The sequence below is a fragment of the Corylus avellana genome, chromosome ca5 (assembly GCF_901000735.1).
Source record: "Corylus avellana chromosome ca5, CavTom2PMs-1.0".
Classification (NCBI taxonomy): domain Eukaryota; kingdom Viridiplantae; phylum Streptophyta; class Magnoliopsida; order Fagales; family Betulaceae; genus Corylus; species Corylus avellana.
Genome location: NC_081545.1, coordinates 2,827,688 through 2,854,700, shown reverse-complemented (window position 1 = coordinate 2,854,700; position 27,013 = coordinate 2,827,688). Strand labels below are relative to the sequence as shown.

The 27,013-nt window shown below is 34.6% G+C and overlaps 3 protein-coding genes across 6 annotated transcripts; 1 reads left to right on the top strand and 2 right to left on the bottom strand.

Annotated features, from left to right (window-relative positions):
• Window positions 1-12: 12 nt before the first annotated feature.
• On the bottom strand, window positions 13-3,188 carry LOC132180536 (protein NRT1/ PTR FAMILY 6.4). Its single transcript, XM_059593405.1, has 5 exons — window positions 2,999-3,188; window positions 2,771-2,891; window positions 2,459-2,676; window positions 1,551-2,098; window positions 13-1,066 (listed from the first exon to the last, which is right to left on the bottom strand). Exons 1-5 carry the CDS (start codon window positions 2,999-3,001, stop codon window positions 181-183), a joined length of 1,776 nt encoding a protein of 591 aa, XP_059449388.1. The 5' UTR covers window positions 3,002-3,188; the 3' UTR covers window positions 13-180.
• Window positions 3,189-8,828: 5,640 nt separating this feature from the next.
• On the bottom strand, window positions 8,829-13,801 carry LOC132181069 (endoglucanase 11). The gene is made up of 5 exons (XM_059594123.1): window positions 13,435-13,801; window positions 13,138-13,350; window positions 12,850-13,050; window positions 12,475-12,729; window positions 8,829-9,839 (listed from the first exon to the last, which is right to left on the bottom strand). The coding sequence occupies exons 1-5, from the start codon at window positions 13,678-13,680 to the stop codon at window positions 9,201-9,203; spliced, it is 1,554 nt and encodes a 517-aa protein (XP_059450106.1). The 5' UTR covers window positions 13,681-13,801; the 3' UTR covers window positions 8,829-9,200.
• A 6,641-nt stretch (window positions 13,802-20,442) lies between these two features.
• LOC132180427 (probable plastidic glucose transporter 1) lies at window positions 20,443-26,175 on the top strand. 4 transcript variants are annotated; one of them, XM_059593242.1, is made up of 12 exons: window positions 20,443-20,726; window positions 20,828-20,948; window positions 21,563-21,763; window positions 21,938-22,037; window positions 22,609-22,721; window positions 23,206-23,299; window positions 23,385-23,541; window positions 24,536-24,682; window positions 24,762-24,835; window positions 25,115-25,203; window positions 25,581-25,730; window positions 25,841-25,931. In XM_059593242.1, coding segments are annotated over exons 1-12 (1,500 nt in total). In that variant the 5' UTR covers window positions 20,443-20,473; the 3' UTR covers window positions 25,842-25,931. The 4 variants fall into 4 exon arrangements, with proteins under 4 accessions (XP_059449225.1, XP_059449227.1, XP_059449226.1 ...); XM_059593244.1 differs by lacking the exon at window positions 25,841-25,931 and adding an exon at window positions 25,319-25,386 and having other exon boundaries at window positions 25,581-25,670; XM_059593241.1 differs by having other exon boundaries at window positions 20,445-20,726; window positions 25,581-25,695; window positions 25,841-26,175.
• Window positions 26,176-27,013: the final 838 nt, after the last annotated feature.

The following is a 27,013-nucleotide window of genomic DNA, read 5'->3' as shown; positions in this document are numbered from 1 at the left end:
TCCAGATGTACGTGAATGAAAACTTGGGTAAAGCATGATAACTGTGGTCACGAATGTGGCCTTTTTTCACAAATTACAAAATATGTAACAAGGGCAAAAATGACTGATTGCCATCTGATGATCCATGAGCATGAAACATGAATATTTCTTTTTTCACATAGTCCCTTGAGAGCACAGAAACTAAGGTCCCTCCATTGCCTGGTTAATCGTCTTTTCTTCCATTTTCTCAACTGTAACATCATTAACAGTCTTAAGCTCCTTTTCTCCATTGCAAATATACTGTGGAACTTTGTACTGGTGTCTCATTGCAAAGGCAACAAAAACTAGGAAATTCAGTAGTGCGAGGGCTGCAAGCAGCCAGTAGAAGTGGTCTAACTTTCCCGTATTCAAATTGCTCCTGAGCCATCTCTTCCTACTCACTTTATCCACAATAGAAACCAACAAACTGCTAACAAAGAATCCCATCGAGATGGTGCTTAGAAAAAGCCCTGTACTCATGGATTTCATCCTCTCTGGTGCCTCTCTAATGAAAAATTCAAGTTGTCCAACATAGACAAAAGCTTCTCCAGCACCCACTAGGAAGAACTGGGGGACCAGCCAGAAAGCACTTATTTTGCTGCCTTGTTGAACTGCAGTTGCCCTCCTGTGTTTCTCAATAATTGCTGCAGCCACCATAGCTGACATCGAGAAAATGAGCCCAACTCCAACCCTCTGTAGGCTTGTGAATCCTTGTAATTTGTGGGTAAGTTTTCGAGCAAGAGGGACAAAGAGTTTCTCATTCAAAGAAGTAAACAAGAGAATGGTGATGATGAGAAAAGCAGAGAAAGAACCCGAAGGAATAACAAAGGAGCCAATTTTTCGGTTCATGAAGGTGGCTTGCTCTATGGTAAAGGTAGTCATTTGAGAGTAGACTGTCCAGAAGAGGATACATGTGGACCAGATGGGGATGAGTTTTAGTACCATTTTCACCTCTTCAACTTCTGTCACAGTTGAAACTATCCAGGGGTTACTTTTGTCTTCAATGGCAGCAGCATATTCATCTAGGATTGCAGCCTTGTCAAGGCATCTAGCCAATTCACATGCACAATGAATGTTAATTTTTGTCAAATTAAATGAACATGTTGAGTTCTAATTGATAGGATATGAAATGAACTGTAAAGCTCAGGCTCAGCATATTTCATTTATTTGCTATAGAGTTTAATTGGTTGAAAAGAAAGAAAGAAATATTAAAGAGACATCCAAAGGAGGTAAATACTGATACTCCGTTTGGCCCTGCGATTTTTTAGGCCAAATTGTGGAAAGTGTTTCGATTTGGAGTGTTTTTAAAATTTAAATTGCAGGCAAAGGTCAAACTACGATTTTAAAGGCTAAATCACGATTTTTACTAGACGCTTAACAACATTTTTAAAAATCACGTTTTGATATTGCAAATTAACCCAAATGAACCCCGAATCAGCTCGACAATTCTGAAAATAGGTGCTAAATGACTGAGTTATGGTGACGCTCAATTATCTAATCTAAATGTTCTGAAGGTATATATATATGCTTACTTGAACTTCTCAGTGTGTTGAACCTTGGCAGCTTGGTACTCATTCAAAAGGCTGGGGTGAGAAGGATGAGGATGACCTCTCTTCTTCCATGCCAAAAGTATCACCCTCCATATTACAGTCAAAGGGCTCCCCTGAGGCTTCCTGTATCGGTACAATGGTGTTCCACAGAGTAATATAGCAACAGCTATGATCATTGCAGCTGCTGAAATTCCATAACCCCACCCTCTTCCCACATTATCTTGTACGTAGACAAGCACTGTCACAGCAAACAGGGACCCAATGCTAACGGCGAAATAGAACCTGTTGAAGAAGAAGATCATGGTCTTTTCTTCCTTGGGGTCATTAGCGTCGAACTGATCGGATCCGAAGCCGGAGACGTTGGATTTTATTCCTCCACCGCCCAGTGCTATGGTGTAGAGTGCAGCATAGAGCAGAGCCAATTGGCTGCCGCTCACCTCAATGCACTGATGATGTTGCTGTCTGTAGCTGTCGCATGGAGGGGGCCTCATGCTAGGAATGCTTGTGGCCACTGATAATAATATCACCCCCTGGTGCAAGGAACATCAGTCTAACAGTGCAGATGTAAGGTTTAATGATTTTTAACACGATTTGCAAATCCAACATGAACCTGATACGAAATTAGTAGGTTAATGTTGAGGGATGTAACCCGTTTAATGAAATTTGTTAGGTTAGAACTAACAATTTTTTACATAACCTGCGAAACTAACTTGAAATTAACGGGTTATGATTGAGAGGTTTGACCTATTTAATAAAGTGAGTTGAATTATAGTTGACTTATATAGTCTTTTATCCATAACTTGACAAAAACCGAACCCGAGTCACCTGACACGCAAACACAAACTATCACCTGTACTTGCATGTATAATATTTTGTCTCGAAAAACTTACCACAGCTGTTATGATTCCAAAGGCTGCAACTGCATAGTACCGGCCAAGTTTAGCATCTGCTAAGAAACCACCAAAGAGGCCAAGAAGATTGAGAGTGCCCATGAAGTTAGTGACAATGGTTGCAGATTTTGCTGATGAAATATGCAACTCTCCAACCAAATATGTCACCAAATTCATGGATATACCCATCACACATATCCTCTCAGAGAGCTCGGTTCCTGCAGAGAGAAGAAAATATGACGGAGTTTAGCTACTGGCCTTAATTAAAGAGTAATACCAATGTTAGAGATGACTGTGGAAGTGGAACACCACCTAAGATAAGCCCTGCACCAAGCCATCCTCCAGTCTTCTTCTTGTCCACAGGATTTCCTCGAAAATCAACCACAGCTCCATCATTTGCACCACCTTTTTCACCATGTGTTGAAACCAAAACCTGTTAAAAGTAAAGGAAATGGAGAAAGAGAGGAACCATTAACAAAATGATGATTATAAGATTGTCACATGGTATGATTTTGGAGTTGTTTTTGAGAAGGGTCTCACCATTTTCTTTTTCTGTTAAGAGAGAGAGAGAGAGAGAGAGAGAGAGAGGAAGAGGGTAATGTGCTATTTTAGCTCCAGAGTTTAAAAAAGAGCAATAGTAGGCAAGTGAATGATTGAGGCCAAGCTTAGCATAGCGTCCACAAGTTGTGGTGGGGAAGGGTCTTTGCATGTACACAAGTGTAGGAAAGTTTTGGAGATATAAGGCATGTGAAGCGTTGGCATTATATCACTTTGTGGTTTTGGAAAGTGACAGTACTATGATACCAATTTTTGGTTCCTACATATCTCTCTATCACCTTTATAAACATAATAAAGCAAAAATTTGCTAAAGCGTATCACATTTTGGCGGAAGAATCTTCTTTCAAACTCACATAATAATTCACATTTTATAAAAATGAGTGTCACTTAGACAGTCACATGGCATTTTATTTTAAAACTATCATTAACATGCTATGCCTATGAACTCCCAAATGTTACACTCATCATTTTTAAACTATTATTTTCTTACAAAAACCCTAATAATAAAGATTAGGAAGAAAAAAAATGCAAAAATCAGTCAATGTAGTTACTCCGATTTGCATTAACCATTGCTTGTGGCATAAAAATTTGTTGAGAACTCAATCTGATAAGCAATAAAAGTAGGTAAATATTTACCTTCAACTTCTGCCTAAAATCTTGACATTATCCATTAATATGCGATGTGAGATCCAATCATACAACATGTGTCATAGTTGCCTCGTTTAGACCCTATATCTTTCTTGATAAGATATCTATTATTAAATGATTAGCACTGCATAAAAACATTCCCCCTGTAAATAATATGCAAATAATATCCAAATACCAAATTCCCCCTCCAAAGAAAAGAAAGAAAGTCTTCTTTGTCGGTAAATAATTCATCCAATATTAATATTCACTTACTTTTGTGTTTCAAGGCCAAAGTTTTTAAGTTTTAACACACTATATATTTTATTCTCACATTAATTGTCATGTGATAGTTTCTTTTTTAGTAATTAACATGATTAATATATCTTAAATTACCATATAAACTTATAGAAAATTTATAATAAAAATTATAGTACACCAAACACTTAATTATCTTTCTTTTGTGGCGCTGATGAGGCAAAACAACTTAAAAACTTAATTGTATTATAAGAGAAATGTTACAGTTCTTACTAGTGTTCTCTTGATCTTACGTGCAAATTGTTTTCTAAAAAAGTTAAAAAAAAAAAAAAAAACTTATCCTACAACATATTTTTCTTAGAAAGCAACATTCACGTAGGATCAGAAGAACACGAATAATACTATACGTACTTCCACTTTTTTACACAATTGTTCTATATCCGTAGGTGACTTTTAAAACCACCATTAAATAAAGATTTATCTCATATCCAATGATAATTTTAAAAGTCACTTATAGGTGTAAAAAAATAGGAATAAGTGTAGCACTCATCCAAGAACAATAGAAAGAATCGTAGCATTTCTCTTATAATAAGCCCTAAGGCCACGTTTGGTTGCTTAATTGGAGATTAATAAAGTGGCTTTACTGATATTTATTCTGTTCTGAAGTGAATCGTCAACAGATATGGAGCCATGCACACTTACAGTGGTGAAGAAATTCAAATACACTCTTACAAGTGGTGTCATTTCAGAAGAGAATCGAAAGTATATATAAAGAGAGAATCATATTTGGTCACGTGTCTTCAACATACATTTTCATTCTAAAATTTTGATCTTAAATTCATTTGGGACAAATGTTGCCAAATATAGTAATATTTCCTTAGAATGGAGATATCAGTAATTTCTCATTTCTTATTGTTGCTAATTTCTCATTTGAATTGCTAACAATAAATATAATATAATTTTTATGAGACTTATTTATCGGACCATATTTTGAGTTGCCCGTCTCCTTAATTATTTGGACATGTAAATCTTATAAATAATTCAAATTTTAAGGAAAAGAAAAAAAAAATGAGCAAGTTCCAAGGATAATGATCACAAACTAATGTCTCATTGGATATGGGCCACCCACTTGCCGAAGAAGCATTTTTATTTTGTCTTGTAGTTTTTATTTTCCTAAGAAAAACAAAGAAAGAAGAACTTGGGGGAATTCTCCCGAAAATATAATGGAAAGTGGCCATTTAGCTACAACTTCTGCTAACTTTAGTGATTGCCCAGCTGGGAAATTGTTGAATCCCTTTGATTTGACGTGGGTCTGAAATAATTGGAGCCATCTGCCACTCCTTTGTAAGTTTGTATGGTCTGGATTGTTTGATGCCAAGAGAAAGTATTTAAGAGGCTGACATGGACATATATCCGACCACTTTATTGACATTGAATCTAACTCGGTAATAGCTTTTTTTTTTCTTTTTTTTTTTTTTTTGGCTCAACACACTTATTATTATTAAATGACTTCACGTTTACAAGTTTCTATTCAATCTCATGCTCAATGAGCTGCATTTAATATCATATTTGACATGGCGGTGGCTTTAATACCTCAAGTATAAATCATCATTGAAAACCGGTTAGCAACAAAAGAGTATTCAAAAAATTATATAAATATGATTAAGATTGCACTTAAACAATATTGATCAATTGAGATTGTAACAACTTAGACTTTTTTGTTATCTGTATTTGCTATGAAAAAAAAAAAAAAAAGAAAGAAAGGTGCATTCACATTTGGAATGCAATTTATTTTTAATGTTTTTTATAATTTTCTTTTTAATGATTTTCTTATTTTTATTTATAGACAAATATGTTAAACAACCTTGTTAGTGCTGTTTTTGGTATGGCTTAATTGGTGATGGGTTACTTAGTAAGATCGTCAAAGGATCTGTTAGTCCGAAGACGGAGAAAACTCCTATGCTTAAGTTAGCATGTTTATCTAGAGTTAGAATCTAGCATGTTTATAAGAATTTTTTTTTAGAGGAATTGAGTCCCATTACCTGATGCATTGTCTTGCTTTTACTTTTTAGTCGATTCCTTACAGAACTCTATCTATTAGGGGATATCGAATATCAACAGAATATCGGAGTCTCTAATCTTTTAGGATTCACATTAAAGCAGATTCAATGTTATTATATGTATGATCTTTGTATTTGAGTGAGACCCATGATGAGATTTATTTCCAAAAAACCCCAACTAATATGCTTTGCTCCAAACACTTTAATTAGACGCTACAACTTCTATAATTCTATTTGATTTATATTCATTAAATCAATCATTTGTATTGTCAATTCTGATTTGATAGTAACTTCTTGATCTGTCATACTTCTGGACTCCATGAACAAGACAATCAACAACCTCAGAATTGTGCATAGAATGAACTTCTCTTTTAACCTAGGTGATATTACTAGCTTATCACTAATTATTAGACCACCTTTTTCATTAAGAAATAGGAAATTTAATTATTTAATTGAATATTCGAATACCTAACATTTCGAATAGCTAAGTGAAATTAGGAGTAAATTGTAGAGTAAGCGTTCAAACATCAAGTTCTCTTTAATAATATATTAAATCACTACTTATTATTAAAATTAATCATTTAAATCAATATTCTAATAAGCATTAGGTATAATAGTTTTTAAAAATGCACCACCTTATCTTAAATCGACTTTTTTTTGTCAAATGCAATTTCAAACAAGACATTTTTTCGCAATTTTGTTTAAAAATGATCGTTTAACCTACAAAATCACGGGTCACACGCACTCTTAAGTTTATGTTTTTTAATTGATTGGAAAGTGTTGCTTGAACTAAAACTCATTGATAGTTGAAGCTTCTAAATTCCTCCTAAGAATGAGCTAATCCTACTTGATCTACCAAAACATTGACTACATATGCTAACAATGTTTTAAAATTTTGTTAGTTAATTAAGAGCTTAGGCTTTAGAGCAATTTGTCTAACATTCATACTAGTACTTTTTTTTTACCAAATCAACTTGCAAAAATGGATGGCTAACATTAAAGATATTAGGTTGAACTTTGGCTATAGTTGGCCAAAAAATTATAGGTGCAATGTTTCGTGGCAGTTTAGGCTTAGGAAAGAAATATGTACCCATCCATATAGTTGCCTCGATAAATTTTGAGGCGTAAAGCAACAAACTTAAGGGATGTCTTTCTATAATTAGATACTGATTAAATCCTATTTATTTAATTTTTTATTATGTCTTTTTTTACTTTAAAATCACTCTTCTCGCATTTTTTTAATGCTAAATTACTAATTAAATTTTTATATTCAAGTTTTTTTAATATCTCATTTTCAGTTGACGACGATACTATTGTTTTTATTTGATTTTGGTAATTTGAGAGAGAGAGTAGTGTACGTTAGATTATGATTTTTAAATTTGTTTTCATCATGGAGACTCTCATTCTTTTTTAGTGTCTATCTTAATCGACTGTCTAACTTGCCTAATGAAAGAGCCGGCCCTATCCGACAAAGTGATGGCAAAAAAAGGACAATATAGGAATAATCTCATCATAATTTAAGACCACAAATAGGTCTCCGACCGCTGGTGATAAACGTGGAATCGATGGTTCATGGACCGTCTTTTTGAATTGCATCTTCAGCTCAAAAAAGGAACAAAAAAAAGGTGAGTAATTGCCAGAAAGTTGGCCTTTCACGCAAAGAAAGAATGCTGAAATAAATAGTTCACATTTGTCCTTTTTGGATCTTCCAAATAGACGATTGATTTCAAATTCATGTCATAGCCATTGAAAAAAGGTTTGTGATAAAATGGACGGTGACCATTCTGCTTTCACTCTTTTCAACGTGGTTGGAAGACATTAATTAAAGGAAAAGACAAGGCATGTGGAAGCAAAAATCCACAAGGTAAAGCCATGTGAAACTGTTGATGAAACAACATGATTGGTTGAAGATCAAGGTCAGAAACCTTGTCTTTAACAAGACGGTAATATGGTATGTTAGTACACTATTCAACTCGTTTGGACTTTGGTAAACATTGAAATTTGAACATTTTTGTGAATACAAAGTTGAAGTCCTTTGAGAGCAAATTTCCAATGCCACCAATCTTGAACGTACGATGTTAGAATGAAAAGATATGTACGTAGTTGTTTACTCTAACGATATCTGTGTTGGACAACATTCTTAAACTTGAACTTTTCATGTCTTAGACAAAGAATAGTTGAAGCTTTTACAGCAGGGAAGATTGTGGACTATAGCAGAAAGTTGAGACTTTAACGTGTCATAGTTGAGGGAGACGCCTTGGAAATAATGTATGCTTTGCGGAAAGAAGTGTCTGCACAAGCAACTCATTGATGATGCAAATACTAATGTTGAATAGTTTTAAATCATTGCATGTGGGGCCCATCAACAAGGAAGCCAACTTTGTAGTTCACCATCTGCGATGGCGGCCATTCATCAATTTTTAAAGCAAGTTTCGATTGAAGATTATCTAGTATTTATCCATGATATTATACTTTGATGAGCAAGTTGCTTCATCATACTTTTGTAATGAAAATAGGAAAGCTCTACTTCAACTCGCTCTATTGACAAATTTAAAAAGTAAAACTAACATTTTTTTATTATTGCACATATATTCTCTTTACTCCATACAGTCTCACAACAAGGTTTTTTTTTTTTTTTAGGATTAAATGCTAAAAACCTCCATAGGGTTTCACTTCTTTATTTTTTTTTCTTATGGTTTGATTTTTATCACATGAGGTACTTGTGATTTTGATAAAAGACTAAATTGGTCATTCCGTCAGTTGACTTAACGGAAGTCCACGTCACTAACACGTGGACCAATTAAAATTCAACACCTAGCATAAGTGGCCATGTCATCAGAGATTTAATTTAACTTGAGAAAAGAAGAAAAGAAATAAAGCCACAATGCTGACAATTTATAATCTTGTATTCATCTCTATTTCAAATATTACAAAACAATCAAGGAACACATCAGGCTGGCACACCTTACTTCAGCCCCCTAAAAAAAAAAAAAATGTGTTGTTGGAGGGAGTGTACTTATAGAAGATAAAACACTATATGATATCATTTATAATAAGAAGCATGCAAAGGTTTCCTTCACCTTGAGTATGGAGTCCGATCAACTGATTCGATCAAATGTGAGAGAGCGTTTTTATAGAAGATCCAACACTCGGTTGAGATCGTATCTTATAAGAACGAAGCAAAGGTTCGGTTTGCCTGGAGTACGAGGTCCGATCAACTGATTCTTCCGATATTAGAAATTCTAATAAGAAGCAAGCAAATTTGGGTCCTCTAATTGCAACAACTTCGCAAAAACTCCAACCAAGGGAGCTGTATTATATGTGCAGGCCTCTGTCTGCATAAAATTCTCCCTTTGGTCCTCAAAATTATCTTGGCAATCCGGCCCTCCGACCAATGCTCCGACCAGAACATTGGGATTGGTCTCCTGCCGGCTGTACCAATAATCATACCCCTGGGTGCAACCAATGAACCCTTTGTTCTCTCTATATGACACAATTGAGGCTCCCCTGTGGTGCACCCTTGCTGGGAAATTTGCACCATAGCCGACCAAATAGCTCATGTTCATTGGATTAGAGCCTAAGATGTAATCAATCTGTGATTTTGCAAATGTGAGGATTTCTTCATGACCCACCATTCCTCCGTGGCAGTTGAGCTTCTGGTTTGAGTTTTGAAGCAAATCGGAGTATACTGTGAGGAGGAAAGCTGCCGTTGAAACGTACTGCATGTTGTTCCATTGCCGGACGTATAAGAGGCCGCCGGGGGTGCGCTCCACGTTGCTGCCATTGTTCTTGTTAAGGCAAGAGCATATGTAGTATTCTGCTTTCGAACGGTACTGCTCGAGTATGTGAGCGTGCTCCTTGTGCTTCTCTTCCATAAGCAACTGCAAAGATTAACAAGCGTAAATGCAGAGTACTTCATACAACTTAAATAACCCACCATCTCGCATGTCAAAAGTGCGATTTTAAAGTGTATTATTTAAGAGGTGCGATTTAAAAAATTATAGTTTGAAAACGTAGAAAATTGTCTTTTTACTAGAACCCAGTTAGATGGATCTATGAGGGGACTAGGAGTGGCCTTGGTACCCTCAAATTACAAGAAAAAAAAATATTTAAGGCAAAAAAAAATAAATAAAGATATTTTTTTGTCAATTAGTCCTTTCTCAAAAAAAATTTGGCCCTTGGTCCCTCCCCAAATTGAAAGCTGGATCCATTCCTAGCCACCGCAGTGATCCGTCGGGATCCTTCAAGATCGAGACCTAGTCAAGACACTACCGGAATCGGTTAGGACCCACTTGGACCCGACAGGGCCACCGCCTGGCATTTGTCGGGACCCAACCGAGCTACTGTCAAGACTTTGTTAGGACCCAGTCAAAACTTGCTGGGACCCAACCGGACCACCGCCGGGACCCGGTCGAGACCTTGTTTGAACCTAGTCAAGACCTGATCGGATCACCACTGGGACCCAATCGAGACATTATCGTAATTTCTGCTAAAAACATTTTACATCGAAACAAATGAGGCTTTAACTGTGTTTTTTAAAAAAAAAAAAAAAAAAAAAAATCTCATATTTTAAAACCGCAAAATCAAGCAAACCCTAAATGATTAAAGGTTAAACTGATACTACCCCTAAATTAAAAATTCCGACAATGGACTGCAAGAAGAAAGGAAATTGACTCCAATAAAAGAACCCGACCCATGTGGGTCAACACTAATAAACAATCTTGTGCAGTTGTTCTAGGATCCATAAATGAAATGAATTGTATCCACTCACCAGCCTTATCAAGTGGGCCACACCATATTATCAGGGCCCATTTGAAAGTTCAGACAAAACCATTCAGATCTTCACTGAGACAAACATATCAGATCCGTTTGTTAACTTATTTTTAGAATGTTTTATTTATTTATTTATTTATTTGAAAATAATTTTAAATCTTCCGTAAGTATTTTATGTTTTGAATTATTTTTTAGTTCAAGAGAGAAGGAAAAAGTTTGGATTTGGCTCAAGTGCTTTAAAAAAAAAAACTACAGTACCAGTTGGACAGAGTTTTCCTCCAAACTGGGTTGGAGGAACTTCTTCCAACTCAGTCTATAAAAATGACATATGTCATTTGAATATATGAGATGTACATGTTTTTTAATAGTAGGGACAAAGTTGGAATAAATAATATTAAAAACTCATGTGTAATTCACATGTTATTAAAAAAATACACACATGTCATTTTTATAGATTGAGTTGAAGGAAGTTCTTCCAACCCAGTTTGAAGGAAAACTCTGTCCTCACCGGTTATTCAAATTTTTTCAAGTGTTCCATGAAAAAGAGATTAAAAAAAAATTAATTATGGTCTAATATACCCAAGTCATCATAGAATTTCTTCAAAAAAAAAAAAATCATAGAATTTCTTATTATACCATGATGTTTATGCATAATAATTAGTTAGAAAAATTCTATATAATGGTGACACGTGTAATATTAACTGAAATAATAAAGTGTAAATTAAATCAATAAAATGAGTTATTTTAATAGAATGCTACTGCATAAGCACAGGAGAAAATGAAGTCACTTATTCTATGCACATTTGTATCTTTTTACTACCAATTATTGTGTGAGAAGTGACGACCCTTGCAAATTAAAGAATCACATGGTTTTGTGCTCCAGCCCCCAGAGATCCTTTTTCTTTTCTTTATATTTTTTTACCCTATGGATGGGTGCCTTAATTAGGGCTTACTTCATCCACAACCCCTATAAAGTAAAAAGGGTGTGATTTAAAGCTATAAAACTATTATTCCATCTTTGAATCTAGGGAAAAGCAAAATCCCAAAAAAGATTTGAGAGACTAAAAATGAGGGACAATGTTTGAGCTACAAATTTATTTAATACAATCTATTAAATAACAAGTGATTCTTCTATGTATTTTTTAAAAAAATATATATAAATTATATGTGTGAAAATCATATGATTTGTCAATTTAATAAAAAATATTATTTTTATTAAATAATGTTGACGTGACAGTCTCAATTGATTTTTCTTTTAATAAAGACCAATTCAAGGACAATGATCATCTCTATTTTAATGGTCATGATTTAAAGTTAATATATGTAATGGTATACATAGTTTTACGTTTTTTAAATCTTTTAAAAGACGTGCGAATCCTCTCCATTTCACTTATCCCGTGATTTAAACATTGGTTGAGAGTGTGGCATCTTTATTGTGAAATAAAAGTATAATTTTTGACATTACTCCAGTTTAATATACTGAACTAAACGACAAACATATGTCAGTTTAAAAGAAAATTTTGTCCAAACAAAGCAAATAAATCAAAGATTGAGATCTATTCCAATTACTCATTTGAATTTAAAATGAAAGGGCCACGATTTCGTAATATGATATTATCTAATTTTGAGTAATTGGTGGTGATCTCATAAATCAAAATCCTATTTCCAATTAAAACAAAAATTGACACCTATTGAGCATGCAATAAAAAATAAGAAATAAAAATAAAAATTGGCAAGTTTTACCTTAGAGGCAATGACTTGGAGGCCAGCATACTTGACATCCCAGCTGAACTCAGATATGGCCCAACCAGTGCCACCAAAGCAGTGAGCCTTGTGAACAAAATACTTGAAATACTCATCCTTGTCGGTGGCCATGTACAGCCACAAAGCTCCCCACAACAACTCATCTTTGTACCCACTCACCGACGCATAGTAGCTCTTCACCACCTCCACACTCCCATCATACTTTCCTCTGTACATATCTCCAAATTCAAACACCTCCATGCATGCCACAATTAACACAAGATTTTATATTAATTTTAATTTAATTTAATTTAAATTAGCACAACCCCTCATCGATCGACACAATCTGTTTTTTTGTTTGTACATGTGATGTACCTGTTGGGCATGGTGTAGAAGTAGCTGCGAGTAATGTGGATTTGTTTTCTTGAACACTATTGATGCTGCCGCCATTGCCGCCGCCGTCTCTCCGGCGAGATCCGACCCGGGGTTGTTCTCGTCGATCTTGTACGCCTGCCTCGACGTCGTCATGTCCTCTGGCCGCTGCCAGCAGTAGTGGTCGGTGTCACCATCACCCACCTAGCACATTACGTATATATATATATATATATATATGGTTTAAATTAAATTAATTCATACAAAATGTGGTTATGCGAATTAATGTACCTCTGCCCATAACACATTTGGGCTAGTGTGTGCCTTAATGAAATAATCTGTTCCCCACTTAATAGCCTCCATGGCATGTTCCAATTCTCCGGCGTCGGCGATTTGTTGCCGGAATTCTATGACACCCCATGAGAGCATTGTCACTGTGAATGCCATTGGAAGCCCAAATTTTACATGGTCGCCGGCATCATAATATCCTCCGACCAAATCAACCTGCGCAAAAAATCAGATAAATATTCATAATAACCCGGCATCTGGGCAAATGGGTTTAGAGGGTTTGGAGTACTAATTAATTACTCCTTGTTCTAGGCCATCGGTGAGGCCGGAATGGTCACGCCAGGTGACTCTTTGGTTGTACGGCAGCCTCCCGGAGCGTTGAGATTCGAAGTAGAGAAGGCTCTTTGTGAGAGCATCTGCATAATCGAAGGCTCGAGCAGAGGCGGAAATGGCAAACAGGGATAGAAGAAGAAGGCACAAACTCTCTGCAAATCTGGGACGTTTTCTACAATGGTGTAGATTTTTCTGGTGATCCCCCATTTCCATGGTGGTGATGATCCCTTCCCTCCTAAAGAGCTTTTTAGGAGTGAAGGGAACAGGGGAAAGTGAGCTCTCTCTCTCTCTCTCTGTGTCTCTCTCTCTCACTGCTATATAGTTTGAAAACTTGTTGATCTGGTCTCGTGCATGTGACTTTCACGTGAGAATGTGTAACTCTAGTCTTCTTCCTCACCTTTTGTCCTACACAAGCGTGATTTTTGCATCGGACCACGCTTTTAATACGTCCGCTCTGCTAAATATGGAAACTGGCCTAGGCTGCGGCAGGGCTTCCTTTGATTTTGCCTTTGGCATGTCGAATGGCTCTCAATTTATTTCACTTTTTTTCTTTTTTAAAGAGGAATGATGTATCGCTTCGATCATACGTTTACTCTCAATCAACTCTTAGATCAATTTTTATTTTTATCTTTTTAAAAAATTTAAATTGATTGACAGTGCCACATCAACAAAGTAAAATAAAAATATAATGTATACCATTACGGCATTACTCCATTTTTTATTAAGGTACTTGTAGATCCTCTCCATCGCATAATTATTGATTCAAAATTAATTTTATAAATCTAATAATATGTATATTATCACCCGCCCCGTGAATATGTTGCCATTTAAATTTAGCTGACATGGTACCATGTACATATATTATCATTTTTTTTAACTTTTATTTTATTGGGTTGATGTAGTAGTGCCTAACAGCTATTATTATAAATAAATAAAAATAAACAAAACGGCTGATGGACACAGTTAAATTAAGTCTAGTGGAATAAATGTGAAATGAAAGTGCATTATATACTCATAATGTTAAATGTAATAAAACAAAATTTTGACAGATCTGCTAAATTTCAAGGAAAATGAAAAAGAATCTTGTTTTTTAAGGCATAGGCATAGAGGCATTGGTTTCAACCCAACCATGATCCAAAACACATGATTAAGGTGTAAGTTAAACAGTGGCACAAATGCCCACGATTTGTTTAAGATTGCTTTGATATTCAGAGGGCTAGATACGTAAAGGGTGTAAAATAATGGTGATGATTTGTCGCATTAAAGTATATAGCTATAAGAAGCTTCTTCTCTTTCTCTACCTAATTTTGAGTCTTGGAGGATGGCCTGCCAAGTTGTCCATTTAATGCTATATGGCAGAGTGTCCACATAATTTGTCGTTTAAATACTTATCTCTGTCTTTATGCATCGATTAGAATGAGGTTTAAGAAACACTTTTAGTTGTGCTATCAAAATCCTAAATAAATGTTTTTATTAAAATGTTTCTTTTCAATAGACTATGCTGACGGGTCAAGTATAATATTTTGGAAAAAAATGGGGTTATATGCTATCTAAACTTGTTTTATAAACTAAGAAAATACTGCTTTTGCAAGGCGATGAGTTGTTTCATTGACTTTTCTTCGGACATGCCTTACGAATCAAAATTTGAGACTATTTAGATTGAGTCGGATATCCTCAATCAATTGTCTATATCGTTACCAACTAAATCTTTCTTGATGCAAAGTATCCACAATTTCTAGGACATTGCCCTCCAAAATAATTCGTTAGAATCTGGGGGCAGATCTATATGTTGAGTTGAAGCCAATACAAATCATTTCGCATCTCGAACTATCACCCCTCCACCCGTCGTCTTATTTCAAACATCAATAGGTGCATCCCAATTGCCTTTATCCACCCCTTGAACATCAACGCAAATACAAAACCTTCCATAAACAATTTAGGTTGAAAAGAGACACAAAATGTCTCTGATCATTAGATATAGTGAAATAACTCATAATTTGGCGGACCCATGAGATGAATAAAGAACAAAAACTCATGATAACTATAGATTACACCAATCAACCCCCAGGTGTCCTTGTATTATACCATAATCATTGTCTCGAATTGCTACAATGCAACACAATTATGGCTAAGTGGTTACATGAAAAATTTCAAAACTTTATTACCTAAAAAGAACAAGGCCGTTGTCTAAAGTGGATAGTGCAAATCAATATCATGTAATGCATATCAGTGTCCATGAGAATTAATACTTTACAAAGCAAAATATTTGGGATAATTTAATTTCTTATTAACTCAAGTGATAGTTCACTTAACACTGTTATGCTACCCACAATCAAATTTAATTGCTTAGTGACTAGTTTGAAAAGTGTTACGTAAACTTACAAACTGATGTGATATTGTCACGTTAACCACAATCAAATTTAATTATTTAGTAGTTAACGTGGTAAGTATTATTTATAGATTCTTCTAAGTTATTTTCACTTTTATTTCTTTAATACTTTTTCAAATAAAAAACAAAAGGCATCCCCTAATATATCTTAATTATCAACCATTAGATTTATGAATTTATGTAGACCCTACATAAGTTAATGGTAGACCTCACAAATTTAATAGTTGATCTATTGAATTTGTGAAAAAATATGGACAAATTATTAACATCAATAATTTCTCTTAACAAACATATTATTTCACATTTGTTTAGAAAGTTTGGTTGGTTTTTAATAACATAATAATTCTTAGCCTTAAGTCTTGCATTTCATTTAATTACCAAATATTTGATACCCTCGTGGAATTGGATTTGAGTTACCTGCCATACAAATCTATTTTTTTTTTTTTTAGGATTCGGCCCAAGGGTGTGGCCAAACCACCCCCAAGCCAAACGGGGTGGCCGGCCACCCCACTGTTTTTTTTTTTTTTATAAATAAAATATGACATGGCACCCAAAAACTTAGGTACCACGCCATGGGGCGCCCACGTATACGAGTGACGTGGCGTTTCGTTAAAAAACTTAACGAAATGTTGACAGAAGTACCAAGTGGGTTTATTGGCTTACTACTAGTACCATTTGTGACATTTTTGAAACCTAGGTGGTTATTTGATTTTGGTGCAAACCACAGGTACTGGAATAGTATTTAAGCCTAAAAAAATTATAATATATTTATTGTAATTTTTTTTACGGTTCAAATTTAACTTTTTTTTTTTTTTTGGTAACAAAAAAATTAAAATTAAATCTAGATCATAGTTTTTTTAGAGCAGCTAATCCAAATAACCTGAAATTTAGCATATCAAGCTAATTAAAACCCTCATGAATTATGTAGATATAATTCTCTATGAATTATGTAGATATAATTATCTATGCGAATTATGTAGATAGCACGTAGATATAATTCTCTATGAATTATGTAGATAGCAATAAAGCATATACATTGTCGGTGTAACCTCCACGTGTGAGTATTTAAGCCGTACAGCTTCTCCGGCTAATGCTCCTCTATTTATGGTGACCGGCCCTTCTAAAGTGAAACCGGTTCGGGCAGTCAACCAGAAGTCCGATTTCCAGTGGACCTTGCTTGTGTGCTGGCCGACATGCAATGAAAATTAGTCAAAATTTGATTTGGACTCACCTCCCAAGGCTGTCGTCAAATTCAAAAATCTCTCTGTGTTTTTTTAAGGAAAAATCTATTTTTAATGATTTTTTTTTAAACTTAATGAATGTCGGCTAACATATAAAATATTTATTCTACCCTCATAAATTTTTATAAATGTATTTTTATTTTCTTCTTTTATTTTTTAATTTTTTAATTTTTATGGGGTTTTTTTTTTTTTTTTTCCTTTATTGGGATTTAACAAAAAAAATTATAATAAAAGACATAATTGAAAAATAGGAATGAGCAGATTAACCGTTTACCACTTACCGACTGCTTATCAACCACCACCGAACTGTCATTGGCCAACAATCGACTTTTGGCGGTTGGTAGACGAAATAAAAATACTACCAGTTAATAGATTTAACTAATTTTTAAAGTGAATTTTAAATTTTATCTTATAACTTTTCTTATTGTATTTGTCCAATTGGGTTGTCATTTTGGTCTATGTTACATAAATTTACTTTTTTTTTTTCATTTATAAAACATATTCGTTACTGATTCTGTAGTTACAATGCAAATGATAAATCTTAACATAAAAACTTGTAATCGACTTAACTTACTAATTGAAAAAGTCGAAACTATTCATTGTCAGTATAACGTTAGTTAATTAATGGATTTAACCAACTTTTACAAATCGGTAGACGAAAATGCTCCTATCAATACAGTACCAATCGAATCAATACCCACCCCTATTGAAAAAGACTAATAAATCATAACCCACTCAAATGTTATTTACTCGTATTTTATCACAATATAATACTGTGTTCTTAGATGTGAGATGTGTATGGAGACTCTTTTTCTCGTTATTGAAAAAGTCGATATAACATATTTGGCTATTTAATTTTATAAAAATAGATGGTATTAAAAAATGTACATAATAAAATATCTTAAAAATACCCTGTTGGCTGATGGCTGATGGAATCCACCTTGGCAAACGGTCGCTACCACGTTCAAATTGTTGGACACGTTGCAAAGTTTGTAGATTGGATTAAAGCCGTTGATGTGTTTTCAGCTCGTTTGAATTTATGGTTGATGTAGTTTTCACGTGGGCCTGGAAAGCGAGTGAAATACTGCAGGAAAAAATACATTTTACCTCATTTTGAAGTTGTACCATTTTTTTTTTTTTCTTTTTTTTGTCGGTGGAAGAAAGCCCACGTGCAAAATTTTAAAATAAATTTAGAAAATTTTAATTTTTAAAAAATAATATCTACAGAATATCATAATAATATTTAGCATTCAATAAAAAAATAAAAAAAATATAATGGCTACTGCCACTTGATTTGGCAGGCATGGCTGAGCCAACTCCATTTAGCCGGAATAAAAGAGACGAATCACTCTTAAGGGGTCAAATACAGAGGCTAAAACCACACCAAACTTTTTGGGATAGCCGAGTCACCCTCATTTAGCCACTTATCTTACCAGAATGGAGGTGACAAGCTACGAGTAATGTTATGGACCATCTTTTTATTATCTTAAAGCTTATATAACTTTTAAAATCATCATTAAATTTTAGATGAATCATACTTGAATTTTGATCCAATAGTGATTTTAAAAGTCATATCAGCTTTAAGAGGATAAAAAGATGATAAAAAAAATGGTCTTTAGCATTACTCGACAAGCTACTGCCCCCAATCTTTTTTTAAAAAAAAAAAAAAATTGAAATTCAACGAGTGTATCATAGAGCAATTTTGAGAAGTTTGCACCAAAAGATATATGTGCAATGCACATTAGCCATTGTCGGTTGGAGAAGACGAAATTGATTTTTGAAAATTTAGAAAACTTAGTTAGAATATATTGCCAATTTTTAAATATTTGAAGCAAAAAGTAAAAATGTGATAAAATTTTGAGAGGATAAAATGTATTTTTGGATTAAGAGCATATATGACAGAATATGCAAATCTTTTATAATACGACTATTATTAGCATTTCTTTTATCTCCAGCATAATACCTATTATGTAGTTTTTTCTTTTAGTATGAATAGTAAACTTTCACACTATAAATTTTGTTTATTATTATTTTTCTCTTTCTTTCTTTTACTCTCTCTCCTCCTCTTTCTTTCACACTTTCTCCCACGAATAGAGATTTCTGGCTGCCTCATGCGTTAGACATTTGACCATTTTTTTTTTTTTTTAAAAAAAAAAAAGAAGGAAGAAGAGAGATATTAAAGAGGAATCCAAATTTGAGGTATTAACACTAAATTTGAGGTATTAACACCAAATTTATGATGATAAAATCCCTTTTAGATGATATCATCCCTAAATAGTTAATCTTCCACTCATAGGTTTTAGTTTTAAATTCAAAAATAAGTTTTGAGGTATTATAAACTAAATATTAACTCGTAATTTTTTTTTTTATTCCGCATAGCAGGACTCTTCTCCCACACAAAATAATATTTAAAGAAAATAAAGAGTAAAATATACAATCTGTTGGAGTGTATATTAAAAGATGAATAGCAAAATTAAAATTTTTTACTTTTTTAGTAACTATTTATGCCGGAGATACTCTAACATATATAACTCTTTAGCATATAAGCAATGCCACACATACGTTACATAAGGGCGGGGTCCATTAACTCTACTTGACGATAAGACTGAAGCAAATACCAACCCATAATCCCTCATCGAGAGTTCACAAGGGGTAGCTCAGTCGGATGTGGATCACGCCTCATGAAGCGGGGGTCACTAATTTGAATTCCTCATCCCACTTTTCTTGTGTGGACATGTAAAAAAAAAAGAAAAAAAAAAATCTCTCATCGAGAAATGCTATAATGCAATAAAAAGATTATTTTTGACCCATAAAAGTTATAGGTGGCAAGAGGTCATAGGCCCCATTCGTAATTGCTCTGGCCCCACCCATTGATGGGCTTGTAGCCTTTTGCCACCTAAAACTTTTATGAGCCAAAAATAATATTTTTATTGTACTATAGCATTTTTCATCCTTCCTCTCCCTCTAGTCCATCACGTGTCTCCGACGTGGCACTCAAGTTTTTTAGAGAAATGCTCTAGTGCAATATAATGACCACATTTGGCCTATTTTTAGTGACGTAATAGATAGACAATCACATGAAATAGATGATTGAAATTTGAAATTTGAATTTCAATATTCTCTCCCTCACTAAGTATGAGCCAAATGTTAGTATTATATTGTACTGTAGCATACCTCCAATTTTATGATCTAGATCCACTGAAATTCTTAAGAGAATTCCAGTTTCTAAATTTCAGATTTAGGCCATCTATTTTACATTCAATAATCATTATTCTACCGCGTGCACTACTAATAAAATAATAAATAATATTTTGGACCGCCAAAAATTTCACAAACTCAGTAGATCCTTCCTAATCCCATTTTTTTATGCCTCTCGATGCTGACGTTCACTAAGTCCTCCAAAAAAACTAAATTCATCTCTCCCTGTGATCCGATGTGGGTGTCTACCGTACAACACCAAAATGTCGGTGTGGTTCCGGCGATAACAACCGCTCGCCGAAACCCGAAATTTCCCAGTTCTCTTCCAAAACCACCAGGAACATTTCGTTTCGATATTCGTTTTCGGGTTAGTAAGTCGAAAGTTTGGGCGGCAAAGAAGCAGCTCAACGAGTTGGAAACTCGGGAACCAGGTCATCTACACTCACCACAGTACAATTTATTTGCTTTGTGGTTAATTTAGTAAGCATTTGTATTTAGTTTGCGTTAATGTTTTGAGTATGTGATATTGCAGAGAGTGAAGAACTATTGGTAAGAGAAAAGAATGGTGAAAGTTTTGATTTTGGATGGCTACCTGCTTTTCCTCACGCTTTGGTCGCTTCTATGTCCAATTTTCTATTTGGGTATCACATTGGGTCAGTCTCTCTTTCTCTCTATATTGGGTTTTTTTTTTGGGTGAACTTAGATGTTTCCATTTTGGTTATTTTGTGATAGAATGAAAGACTCACCTTAGTGGAGCAAAATGTTTGTGTTTATTTCATCTGGGTGTTTTATTTGCACGTCTTTTGTGTTCACTTCTCATCTGTACCGTTGATTTTGAATTAAAGTTAACTTATAGGAAATGACCCAGATGAAAGGCGGTTTGCTAATAACAGTATACGTTTTTTGGGCTTATTATCCACAATGTTGTTTAGTTAGCATTTTTTGAAAGTGAAAGCAGTTTTTTTTTGTTTTTCTTTTCCTGAAAAAACAGTGTCGAAGATAATGAAATACTCAACTTTGACAATATTGGTTCTTAGTTCAGTGCATTTTATTAAGCTTCTGGCGAACCCATTGGATAATTGCTGCTCAAGGTTTTGATTCATGGATGACTTCAAGCGACTTTGATTGAATGTTTCCAATTGTTTGAGTTGGATGTTAAAGCAGAATTTGATGGTTCATTTTGAAAATGACTGACTGACTGACCATCATGATTATTTGGTTTTGATGCTTTTATGAACCGTATGGAGGTGTACTGTGTGTTTTGCAGAGTAATGAATGGTCCTATTGTCTCTATTGCACGGGAACTTGGTTTTGAGGGAAACTCAATCCTTGAGGGACTTGTGGTTAGCATATTTATTGCTGGTGCCTTTGTTGGAAGCATAAGTGCTGGTTCGTTGGTTGATAAACTTGGTTGTCGTCGCACTTTTCAAATCGACACAATACCCTTGATTCTTGGTGCCATATTAAGGTAATATATATAACTCCTTGAATCAATTTGGTTCATGTCATCTCTTTCTTGAGGTTGGGCTTTGAACCTCATTGCTCCTTTGATCTTGCATTGTTTGCACCAATCTTAGCTCGTTGATCTTAGCTTGTATTTGGTTCCAAAAGTATAATTCGTGACCCATTCAATATGTAACAGTGCGCAAGCCCACTCCTTGGATGAAATGCTTTTGGGAAGGTTTCTTGTTGGCCTTGGTATAGGTGTGAACACAGTTCTTGTACCAATTTATATATCTGAGGTACCACTTTAAATCCACTATGCTGCATTTTAGATGTTCATTTGTTTCAAACACTGATTTTCTTGTAATTATTGATCTTCATCCTAGTTATAATGGTGTTGCCATTTAAAATTAGGCTGCTGGAGAAGCGGATCATAGGAGAACTTCAATATGTTTCCTCTACATACTCTTGCTCGTTATTGAGCATTCCTTTCGTCAAATATATAAAAAATTATGGGAAACTGACTTATGAATGACATGGATGGAAAGAATGAGACTAAGGGACTGGAATTCACCAAAATGCTGTAAAAAGTGAGTTCTGGGATTCTGTATGATGTGTGTTAAAAAGCCTTTGAGCCAACTAAATCACTAAGGTATAGGCTCTTGTGAAGGATTGTTCAGAGTGTTCTGACTTAATAAGATTTACATGTAAGCTTAATTTTAGGATGGATTTTTTTATTTTGATTATTGTGTTGTATTGTGAGCATACTTCTGTACTCAGTATTTCTTTAGTGGATCTGGAGTGAGGAATTTTTAGATGCATCCGCATTTAGGTTTTTTACTCATCTTCTTTTGACTGTATTTGTTGTAGGTTGCTCCTACAAAGTATAGAGGTTCACTGGGAACCTTATGTCAAATTGGTACATGCCTTGGGATTATTGTGTCGCTCTTTCTGGGAGTTCCCTCTGGCAATGATCCACATTGGTGGGGTTCTTCTCCATTTAGTTTCTGGGGGTTTTGTAATCCATTTGTTATATCTTACTCGCATATGTAGGCATTTTTTGTGTGATAGGGTAATGAAAATCAATTTATCTAAAAGTTGCGAGAATTTAAAGGTTTATATCGCGGCTTTGGATAAGTAGGCCAGGAACTGCTAGGATTTGTAAGACCTTGTACACATGATTGTTAATCCATATGCCAATGTTATGTTTATCAGTTTATCATGTAGATGTAGGTGAATGGTGTTTTATGTGCTAGTTATTTCTTACCCACATACACAAGCATTTCCTTTTGTCATACAATGGTTGGGAACTTGGGATGACATTTAAATTTGAAGCAGAAAGTAGCCATTTTCTATTGAAGTTGGAAGATCTTGAATTTTTTAAAGCATAGTTTTTTTTTTTTAATCTTCTTGGAGCTGTTTTTTGGATAAGTGTGTTGTAAACTTTTAACAAATGATGTCTTTCAGGTGGAGAATGATGCTGTACATTGCATGCGTTCCTGGATTTATTCTTACACTTGGTATGCAGTATGCGGTAGACAGCCCCCGCTGGCTTTGTAAAGTAGGGTTCATCCGTTCATTATTCCAAATCTTGTTTTTATTTCTCGGTCTTCTCTTCTCAATTCTGTCTTTTGTTTTTTGTGAAGGCTGGGAGGTTTGATGATGCTAAAGCAGTTATTAATGATCTTTGGGGAGCAGCTGAAGTTGAAAAAGCAGTTCAAGAATTCCAGTCAGTCAGCAAGAATGATGGAAATGATTTGAATAGCCGATGGCTTGAACTCCTGGAAGAGCCACACTCTAGAGGTTGTATCAAGGTGGTTTTTGGAAATAAAGGAACTTTAATGTTAAGCATAAAAACTGGTCACTATTTTTTTTTTTTTTTACAGAGGGTGAAATGAGAAATATAAGCATGTTTAAATAGTTAGGACACAGCCTAGCTTGGAGAGCATTCTCATCTGGCTCCTGAAATTTACTCTCTATTTTAGCTAAAAAATCACATTTTCCTATTTTAGCTACCCACTTTTCCTAAGCACCTACATCTGGCTCCTTAAACTAGGGATACACTTTCACTATTTCATTTAAATATTTTTTTTTAAGAACAACCGGAGGGCGACCTTTGGACTCAACTCTTAGTGGAATTTGCCTCATAACCTGACTTGATTGATGAACCTTGGTTATGTAACCACAACAGTTTATTTATTCTTTCCCAAACATTCATATATTTGAAAAGTTGTCTTTTCCTAATGGTCTGTTTTTTGAAAATTTATCTCTTTTTAATGGTAATATTTTTCAGAATTGCTACGTTATCAATTCATAAGTCATTTGTATATCTCTAGGCAACATAATGAAAATGAAGAGAGAGAGGAGTGAACAGTGCGGTAATTTTGTGGGGTTGGTGAGAGCATGGAAGAGAAAGAAAGAGAGAGAGAGAGAGAGAGAGAACAGGAAAAGAGAAATGTTTTTTTTTAAAAAATAGTTGAGAAAAAGTTCGAAATTTTTATTCTTTGTTTTGTTTTATTTTTTGTCATTTGGGAGTGAACAGTGCTCCCTACTTGTGGGGAGCACTATTCATGCACCCCAAATTTTTCCTTATAATGAGTCGGATGGAGAGTAAAAAACAAGCATTTTACCATTTTGGCTCCCCAAAGTAGGGATCTCCCCACAATAACGAGCCGGATGAGAATGCTGAGAGAAAGGTTTCTTCTTATTTTGAAGTCGTACTGGTTCGAAGCTTTACAAACTTTACATGCCAAATGAATCCTCATTTACGGACATGAATCTTCTTTTCTGGTTGCAGTTGCATTTATTGGAGGTGCCCTATTTGTACTTCAACAATTTGCAGGCATAAATGGAGTTCTTTATTTCTCATCATTGACCTTTCAAGATGTTGGAGTTACAAATGGTTCATTAGCAAACTTGATCATTGGACTTACCAACCTTGCAGGTTTGGGATCTATTCTGTATTAGAAAAGTTTCTAAGTATAACAGCTTCTCATTCTTTGTCAACTGGTGATCATTTCCAGGTGTACTTTGTGCTTCATACTTGGTTGATAACCAAGGAAGACAGAAGCTCTTGATTGGAAGCTACTTAGGAATGGTTAGTTGTATGAAATGCTTTTAGAAGAATGTAAGCCAATGGGGGGAATGAAAGGAAATGTCATTTTGGATACACACACATGGGTGGAGGGGGTTTATTTTACATCTTGGAGAGATGAGAAAAATTCTTTCTTTTCTTGGGGTCTGAAAATTATACACTGAAAAAATTATTCATGTTGGTAGTATCCTTAGTTCTATTAAACTTATCTATTTTCCTTGTTTGTTTTTTTTTTCCCATTTGGATTATGATACCTGGTTACAATTCACTGTCTCCGTGCAGGCACTTTCAATGTTTCTTGTAATGTACGCAAACAGTTTTCCTTTAGATGAACAGTTCAGTCACAACTTATCAATACTAGGAACTGTACTGTAAGTATTTTCTCACTTTGCCACCTTTAAGATTACAGGAAACTTGTGCTTCGAATGGAGCATTCCTAGTGATGCTCCTTAACTAATTACTTTTGTTCTTCTTCCTTTAACTAAGCATTTATAGCTTGCTTGGAAGAACAAAAAAAGGTGGGTTTCAATGAGCATGGCCACAAATGAATCACGGTATCCTTTTTGGAAAATGAAGGATAATGCTTTGGTTCTTAAGGATGCCTTATACCTTCATGTACTTATACAAAAGTGGAGAAATCGTTATGATAGCATTGAAATGGCTACTGAATGTTTTATTTCTTATCTGAAAAATAGGGTGTGCTGAATAGAACCACATTGATGCTATTTGCCTTCATACATTCTTGTAGGTACATATTTACCTTTGCAATTGGAGCTGGCCCAGTAACTGGTCTCATTATACCAGAGCTTAGCAGCACTAGGATGCGTGGGAAGATAATGGGATTCAGTTTTTCAGCTCATTGGGTATATATTCATGACCATCCAACACACTTTCTGTGGTGATTTTTTATTCATGCCACTTTGTTTTTAAAATGTTGATATGTTTTATCTTGCTTTATCTGCTTCATGCTGCTGCCACTGAATTCTGACTGATTTTATCATGTGTCAGATTTGCAATTTCTTGGTAGGACTTTTTTTCCTTGACTTGCTGAAAAAATTTGGAGTTGCTCCAGTTTATGCTACCTTTGGTGGAGTTTCCTTGTTAGCAGCGATATTTGCCAATTACTTCATTGTTGAAACTAAAGGGCGCTCTCTTGAGGAAATTGAAAGGTCACTGAATTCTAATTCCCAGGCTGGAGGCAAGTGACAACAATTCTGATCAAAGTGAACTACAAAAGATAAACCCTCATGCTTAACTGCATGTAAGAAAAATTTTATTTGCTCTATCATTTACATGTTTGAATATCTAGTGAATAGAACATAAAATTTTACATCCTTGTTTCATTCTTCTTTTCACAACCTTCCAATTTTGGGTGTAATTACAAAAGTGTTGTAATTACTTTTTCAAACATTTTTGTTCAAATTATTAATTGTTCCAAAAAGTTTAAATTGATAAAAAAATAAAAGAAAAGAAAAGAATTTTAATCATTTAATTAATATTGTAATACTCCATCTCATTTATAGGTTTAAACTCCTCTTAAAATAAAAGGAGAATTACAGAAGATAAGGTTCGAATAATTAACATAAAATGACGAATTTTTATTATTCAATGAAACAAATGGATTACATCGTTGAGGGAGAAATTTTATTAATAAAGTAAGAAGTATAGGTGAAAAACACTTGAATTGTAACATACGCATTTGATTAAAATGGACAGATTTGTAACCAATTTTTACAAGCTAGTATAATAAAGTGATATGTGTCCTTTAGCGTATAAAAAATACATGTTTTTTAAATGGAAAAACCTCCTATGCGGTCGGGCTACAAAAGTGGTCTTTTGCGGCCACCAATAGAAAAAAGTCACATCACCTAAAGCATAAAAAATGCACAAAACTAACCTACAACCTAAAACACTAAATTTTGAAGGCTTTCTTCTTCTTCCTTATCCTTAACCATGGGCCGACAACTCCTCTCCCCTAATAGAGAAAGAGAGATGCTGTGAGAGAGAGAGATAAAGAAGCATGGGAGAGAGAAAGAGAGACGCAGAGATTGTGAGAGAGAATCCGAACCATGGCTAAGTCACGGCATGCGGCATTAGAAACGGGTTCACCTTCTCCCAGGGTTAATTTTCCCCTCTATGATTTAGTTTTGAATCTAAAAATGAATTTTGAGATATTAGAAA